The sequence below is a fragment of the Gobio gobio genome, assembly GCF_949357685.1.
Source record: "Gobio gobio genome assembly, chromosome: 21".
In the NCBI taxonomy this organism is placed as follows: domain Eukaryota; kingdom Metazoa; phylum Chordata; class Actinopteri; order Cypriniformes; family Gobionidae; genus Gobio; species Gobio gobio.
In genome coordinates this window covers 16,556,542-16,564,859 of record NC_137117.1, presented here as the reverse complement: position 1 = coordinate 16,564,859, position 8,318 = coordinate 16,556,542, and the positions used below count along the sequence as shown (strand labels likewise).

At 40.2% G+C, this 8,318-nt stretch overlaps 1 protein-coding gene across 1 annotated transcript; it reads right to left on the bottom strand.

Moving 5' to 3' along the window:
* Window positions 1–2,662: 2,662 nt before the first annotated feature.
* Window positions 2,663–4,573, bottom strand: fam110c (family with sequence similarity 110 member C). The gene has a single exon (XM_079802559.1). The coding sequence runs from the start codon at window positions 4,414–4,416 to the stop codon at window positions 3,418–3,420; it is 999 nt and encodes a 332-aa protein (XP_079658685.1). The 5' UTR covers window positions 4,417–4,573; the 3' UTR covers window positions 2,663–3,417.
* Between the last annotated feature and the right edge of the window lie 3,745 nt (window positions 4,574–8,318).

Below are 8,318 nucleotides of genomic sequence, written 5' to 3'. Positions count from 1 at the left end.
TTGGTCTATACGGCTAATTTTGCCCTTCATGACAACTGAGGGGGGTGAATTTAATTCGTTTACATTACAGGTGCTGGTCATATAATTAGAATATCATCAAAATTCCATTCAAAAAGTGAAACTTGTATATTGTATTCATTCATTACACACAGACTGATATATTTCAAATGTTTACTTCTTTTAATTATGACGATTATAACTGAAAACTAAGGAAAATCCCAAATTCAGTATCTCAGAAAATTAGAATATAAGACCAATACAAAGAAAGGATTTTTAGAAATCTTGGCCAACTGAAAAGTTTGAACATGAAAAGTATGAGCATGTACAGCACTCAATACTTAGTTGGGGCTCCTTTTGCCTGAATTACCGCAGCAATGCGGCGTGGCATGGAGTGTTACAAAATGAAATCTGCATCTCCATTAAGTTGGTCAGCAGTAGGAAGCATGAAGTGCTCTAAAACTTCCTGGTACACAGCTGCATTGACTTTGGACCTCAGAAAACACAGCGGACCAACACCAGCAGATGACATGGCACCCCAAACCATCACTGACTGTGGAAACTTTATACTGGACCTCAAGCAACGTGGATTGTGTGCCTCTCCTCTCTTTTTCCAGACTCTGGGACCCTGTTTTCCAAAGGAAATGCAAAATGTACTTTCATCAGAGAACATAACTTTGGACCACTCAGCAGCAGTCCAGTCCTTTTTGTCTTTAGCCCAGGCGAGACGCTTCTGACGCTGTCTGTTGTTCAAGAGTGGCTTGACACAAGGAATGTGACAGCTGAAACCCATGTCTTGCATACGTTTGTGCGTAGTGGTTCTTGAAGCACTGACTCCAGCTGCAGTCCACTCTTTGTGAATCTCCTCCACATGTTTGAATGGGTTTTGTTTCACAATCCTCTCCAGGGTGCGGTTATCCCTATTGCTTGTACACTTTTTTCTACCACATCTTTTCCTTCCCTTCGCCTCTCTATTAATGTGCTTGGACACAGAGCTCTGTGAACAGCCAGCCTCTTTTGCAATGACCTTTTGTGTCTTGCCCTCCTTGTGCAAGGTGTCAATGGTCATCTTTTGGACAACTGTCAAGTCAGCAGTCTTCCCCATGATTGTGTAGCCTACAGAACTAGACTGAGGGACCATTTAAAGGCCTTTGCAGGTGCTTTGAGTTCCTGGTGTCTGGCACCAGGAACCTTTTCACAATATTCTCTGAGATACTGAATTTGGGATTTTCCTTAGTTGTCAGTTATAATCATCAAAATTAAAAGAAATAAACATTTGAAACATATCAGTCTGTGTGTAATGAATGAATATAATAAAAGTTCCAATTTCTGAATGGAATTAGTGAAATAAATAAACTTTTTGATGATATTCTAATTATATGACCAGCACCTGTATTTAAAGCCTTAAAATCCTGCATAATTAAGGGCGTGGCCACTTTGAGTGGATAGCCATTTATCAGCTGTCTGTTAGTCATCGCGTCACCTCAGCTCCGCCCACGTCCCGCCTCTTTGCCCATTTTCTATTATCCGGGAGACATCAGAGCCAGCGTCAAACGCCAGAAGGACTAGCCGAGGTAAGGCTGCTCTCGCCGGGGTTAACGAGCGCTGAGCGCCCGCTGATCGACTGGATCTCACAACTCCGAAAATGGCACATAACATTTTCCAAAAGCCGATCTCTTTATAAATAAACCACAGATTTGAGCTTTAAACAAGTACATTCTCGCCTGAACAAGTCTTAAAACTACATTTTGTTACACAATACAAAACAGTAGTATTTTTATTCTCATCCGCTATTGACTTGCCATTAGTTTATCACCATGTAACAGCAGCAAGCAGGCTCCTGATTGGTTAACGCGGGGCGAATTGACGCCAAAGTTCATATTTTTCAACTCACGAGTCAGGCGCAAATTCGCTTCAAACGCGTGAATGCACAAAAAGCACCACTCGCACGTAACGCACGTATCGCGCAAGCCACTCCATTCGCGTCCAATATTGTCCTTGAATTATTAAGAACATTCAAGAACATTGTTCATACTTCTGAAAATCCAGCGTTTAGTTGATCCTGGTAAGCGCTCATTGTTACAGTTGTAAACATGACGGTGTTCTTCTTCCACGAGGGAGTTTGGCCTCACAGTATTTGTGTCCAGGCGGACCGTTAAAGAACGCAACACACGTCCTGCTGACAACCAATCAGATGACGACTTCAAAACTCCTGAAGTGTTTCCAGAAAAGTGTGCCATAGCCTATACATCAGACGTTCAGCCAACAGTCCGTGAAAGTAACGTCTGAAGCTGAGACTAGACAGACAGTCACTGAGCACCAGAAACAAACAGCAGCCGCTTTTTACAGTTCCTCCTGAACCAAAACAACAAGCTTTTGCTGCGTTCACGCCATATCATTACCGTAATTACGAGAAGGCAACCCGTGACATTCTACCTAGAGCTGTTCACATCCTCAGGCTCAGATTTATGCGTTTATAGAATCTGCAGAATCTGATGTGTGTTTTGGAGGAGGCGTGGCTCTGAAGTGAGTGGGATTGCTCGAAGATAGCTTGCTATTGCTAGCCTCTCCTAAATTGTCTACCCTACCTTTAAATTACTAGACCATTATTTGCTTGACTACTACTATATCTTTAAAGTAAACTGCATACACTCTTAGTGCTAGAAAAGAAAGAAAGTAAGATTTTATTTACTGGTATTCATATTTACACAGCATTTTTACATATTGTGCAAGGTTTTGACTCAACAATGCACACACCTTATCAAGTTACTTCAAACACTGTTTAATGCCATTTACAAGGAATAGGGAGTCAGGGAAGACATGACTAGACAGTCAGCATTCAGTCAGGATAAACAGACATATAATCTTTGAACTTAAGTGACAGTGGCACACATTATACACACCCACATTGGATGTGAATGTACTTGCTTTTTTCCCATCGCTCCACTGTTTCGCAACAGTGAACAAAACTGTTTGTTTTAAGCCATATCTTTCCATATCTCAGGACCAGGTGCTGCCTTCTGCATTCCATAGCTGACAGGCTTGTATCATTGACTTGAACGACAATTGTGTAAACTATATATTTTTCACATAATACAATGGAAATAAAATGCAATGGAAATATAAAAACACAACTTTTAATATATTATAAAATCTAGTAACATAACATATAGGTAGATAAAGTATAATAATTAACCAGAATCAGGTACTGGCATATACAAAAGGCTTAACCAAAAAATCTTAAACCAATACTGCAGTTTGAGGTCCTAATTTAACCATCAAGAGAATTAGCCATTTGGGTTCTTTCCAGAACCTCCTAGGGCTGTTGAATGAGTAAAATTGTAAGAGTGCACGTACATTGTGCGTTCTAGAGCAAAAAAACAAAAAAAAACACTTACAGCACGTTTAACATGACCCAATTTAATCCAAATCTCGAAGGGTCTTTCCCGACTCCGCTGCATTTCTGCAGCTGTAAAGCCACTTGATGATCCGAGCGTTGCGCTCTACAACCGACAAGCCTTGACGGACAGTCTCCTGCAATTCCTCCTCTTGCAGGCCGTCGCTGCTCCTCGAGAACCCGCCATCGGACGTCGAGACGCTGATGCTCCGGATTCTGGAGCTGAGATCGTCCGAGCGCGTGGAAAAGTTCTCTTTGCCCATGGTCTCGATTACGTCCCCCTCGAGCCCGCAGTATTTGAAGAACGCGTCAAAGTCCGCGAAGTTCTTCGAGTAGCGCGAGCTGATATCAGAGCTGGAGCGCGCCACCCCCCTCCGGCTCTTGCGCTCATGCTCTTGGGTTTCAGCGACCCTCCTGTGAAGAGGTCCTCTCGGCACATCGTTCGTCTCACCTGGCTGCCCGTTTGAGATTGTTACCTGAGTGGACTCTTTCCCGCAGTCCTTGCGCGTGGCGCAAAGCGCACGGTCATTTGCCTCAACGTTAGGTTCACGCGCCTCAGAAAGTGCGTTTGTCTTGTCTTTAAGAAAGAATAATGACTTTTTATTCAACCTCCTACTTCCGCCAGGCAATCCTCTCATGAGTTCGCACTTCTGCCTGTATAATAAAATCGAGTCCGGTCGTTTCTTCGAGCTGCTACGTCTTACCACATTGCTATCTTCTTCTGGCGACTGTGCGTCCTTAACATCCACACTACCGGCATTCCTAACGGAACCGTGCCCTTTTGAAGACCCTTGACTGCTCACGGAGGCAGACCCGAGGCTGATTACCGGTTCCTGAGCAGAGTCGACCACTTGTTGGCTTTTTACATATTGAGGTTTAGTGGCTGCCAGCCTCTCCACCGCACTGACGCGTCCTTTATTCGCCTCGCTTTCTCGCTCCATCTGTCTCCTCAAAAACTCGGGCCCCTTCACAAGAATGCGCGACGCGTCCACGTCGGCCGAGGCTTGCGTTTTCTTCAGCATTGTGCAGTCTAGATTAGTATTGGGCTACGTGTTAAATCCACAACAGCCGTGTCGCAACTGTTGCAAAATGTGCTGAGGGGTCCGATAGTTAGTAGGTAGAAGAGAACGCACACTACTGACGCACACCTTTACCTGTTCATACTACTCACCTACTCCACCCACTAGCAGGTCAAGGCAGCGCGAGCTCGGCACGAGGAAACTGTCAGGAAACGTTAATGTAACGGCTCCAAATATATATCCTCCTGGGACCCACGAATAGACTTTTGTCCACTGTAGTGGACGTTATATTTGAGTGAATGTCTCTGACATCACACACGTCACATGTCACAGTCTGGATGTCCTGTGAAGAGCACATTCGGGGCTTTGCAGAGATACCACATGTTTGGAGGTTTCACCAGGACAACAACAACTTCTTGGTCTTTAAAAATGGCTGACATTAATGTTTAGCACACTTATGGAAATATGATAATATTTTTTAATTATAATTTAAATCGGATTAATTTTCAAATTGTTTGTTATAAATCAACAACTCAGGAAAATGTTATGGGGTTTCTGATCAAAATATGACTTTCTGTTACAAAACAGGGCATTGATTTCATAAATACCCACTGTAGTGGACGCCAGGACTTAAATCATGTTTATCAGGCATTTTGGAGACATAACAAGTGAATAGGGAAAGAAATTACATTTCAATATTCCTATGAAATATTAGATAATATTATGAAAATGTTGCCAATTATTACTCCCATTATTACACTTCTATTTTCATTAAATGTTGCACCAAGAACACATTAATATGCAAATTAGATGCAGTGTATAGATACATTGTATTGAATGGGGAAATCCAAGTAGGCCTATGGCCATTTTACCCACATATTGCATAAAGTAAAATGGTTTATCAATGCATTCCGTTATATCTGTCATAACATAGTTCAGAATCATATTTAAACAAAGTTTGTTTAAAAAAAATCCTGAAACCTAAAAATTATAAATAGTTTTTAGAAACCTAAGAATTAAAAATAAATCCCGTTGTTTTTGCCTATACATGCAATTTCATGTCATTTTATTTTTTAAACAACTGAGTCCTGGTGTCAACCTCAGAGGACATATCATAACATATGAATAAAATATAATTTTTCAAAAATGTTTTTTTTTTCCCATTTGTTTTTTATGCTCTAAACAATGTAATGACATGAAAAAATACTAAATTCAAAACAATTTTTTTCTGGGTCCCAGGAGGATATATATAATATTCTCTTCAGGAATATTTTATAAGAATGCAGTAAACATTAGCCTAAACGAATTTGGTGGAGGCTGGACTATTTTTTTACTATACATACAGATAAAAAAGGTGTCAAAATTGTACCTTTAGGGGTGCAACTGCTTGTCACTGGGGCAATACCTTTAAAAGGACATCTTGTACCTTTTTAAAAAAAAAATTTTTTTACCACACAAAGGTTCATAGTAGGCCTAGTAACTACACTGTAAAAAATCCAACTCATGTTTTGTATGACAAATTCAGCTTTTAAAGTTTATTCAACTATTTAACATGAAAAAAGTTTGTATAACTAATTGACCCTAAGTTGAGAAAACTCAAAAATGTTCTGCAGCTGGTTGCCTTAAACTTTTAAGTTTTCTCAACTTTTTTTTTATTTTTTACAGTGTATAAGGGACGCATTTGTACTCTAATACTACTAATATTAGGAGTAAATATAATATCTTTTAAGGGTATTGCCCCAGTGACAAGCGGTTGTACCCCTAAAAGAACAATTTTGACACCTCTTTTCTCTGTGCGTTTGGGACTATTTTCCAAGGTGGAAAAAAAACAGTTAATTTATCCTTTGTGACAACACATCTCTTTTAAAATGATATCCCAGCAAGCAATATTGCGTTTAAAAGACGTCTAATAGCCGTCCAAACACAGCTCTGACATCTAGGCAAAATTTGGGCTGTCAGTGAAAATTTAATAGACGTCTTAGTACCATAGCCCAAGAATAGACTAGTCATATAAAACATGAACATGAAACCAAACACATTGTAATCAATGTTGACTTTGCGTACATGATGGAATTTCATACATCTTGCAAGTTATTTAGGCAAAAACGACATGTAACCGCATTCAAGGTTATTTTGTCAAACAAAGTCAAACAATGGAAAACGTTTTTTGACAGATCTGACTTGCTTGAACTTTTGTTTGGTGTATACTTGCGCATGGGACATCCAAGCAAGTGATAGCCTTATAGTGTTATAACATGTGTTGATACTTAATGAAAAGACGCAAAACACATGCACTCCACATAAACTTTAACTGGCTTACACTACTATTCTAATTAAAAACATTCTACAAATTTAGATATGGCAGAAAGCCAATAGGAGGAGATATAGATGAATGCAGGATCTCCATGTAACCAGTAGATGGCAGCAGACTAGAGGAGGTGATGTACTGTGTGTGTGTTTGCGAGAACATGCATGGTGTGTGAACACATAATGACCTTTAATCCATACCTAATTTCTGAATATTAAAATAACTTAGAATCACTCTGACTTTTCTAAGCAATCAACAATAAAGCAACTAAAACGACACCCTAGCAACTCATAGCAACACATCAAAAAACACTGTAACAGCCTCATATCAACGCCCTTCAAGACTTTTTCTTGGCTGGATTCCTGTGGAGCATTTACGCATTGCTCAATGTGCAAAATGCATTAAAATGCAGACTTCAGAAAGCAACGTATGAAGCCCTGAATTCATTTCTTCACTCAACCAATTCAGAACCAGAGGAATTCGTGCAGATGTAATTTATGTGTTTTAAGGGGCCTGCTGTGCAGTAAGCTGGAAAGTACCCAAGGTAATAGCACTAAAACCAATATATGGCTTCTCTGACCTCAGAGCTTCCAAAACTGTGGATCCAGAAGAGATAGGGTGGGTGAGACTCATTATCATGTCAAGTCTCGTCTAAAACACGTGAACATTTTTAAATCTCCACGCATGCTGCATCACATACAACCCTTAATAACTATAATTGTACACAGATTTAGACTGGATCAACACATTGATAGTGGTATGTTAAATGCAAATCCTAAAGCCCACAATGAGAGTTACTCCAAAATACAGAGCCCTCTACATCACATATGAATTATAACATGTGTAACCACAGCATGACAAATTACAACCAAAACCGCAACCTTCTTAACCTTGTTTACACATCTCACAAAGCAAAATGTCCATTCCACACTTAGAAGGACCACTCAATGTTTCTCTGAACAAATGTATGAATGATTCCAGGCATGATTTCTGATAGGAAACAGCAATGTGATTTCATGACCTCCGAGGTTAATCATTCAGGTCTGGAGCGAGTTATGATTATGTCTCTCAAACACACAACCTTACTGGTATTTAGGTCCCGAATAAAATCCGTCAGCGATGTGCACATGGCCAAACGATCGCCATTTTTTTAAAGAGTTAAACAATTTAAGAGGATGAAGTGCAGAAATTGGGAATCAAGTTTTGCATTCGCTCAAATTCGACAGGCATTTCCTGAGGACAACATATTGCGTCCGTATGCAAGGCTAAGGATGTTAATGTGAAGACATAATTAATGAAAGTTCAAAGATTTGGTCATTATCGAGAAGTAAACCTTAAGAAGATTTGTGTGCGGAGCAGCTGCAAACCAGCTGAATTTCAATTTGCGAATACAGCATGTATGAGCTGCCCAGATCAAGATGTATATAGATCAATATCTGGCTTGTGTGCTAACGCTCAAAGTTGGGGCCTGGGGTTGGGGGCGTAGTTGTGCTGCATAATAATTCTGTTCAGTCAAAACCAATAGAATGACTATGTCAATGGATATCAGTTTTGTTGTTGTGCAGAGAAGCTGTGCTGGATGTCTCGGTAAGTTGGA

Excerpts from the sequence above, each read along its gene's own strand:
- fam110c (XM_079802559.1), bottom strand. The coding sequence starts at position 4,416 with ATGCTGAAGAAAACGCAAGCCTCGGCCGACGTGGACGCGTCGCGCATT.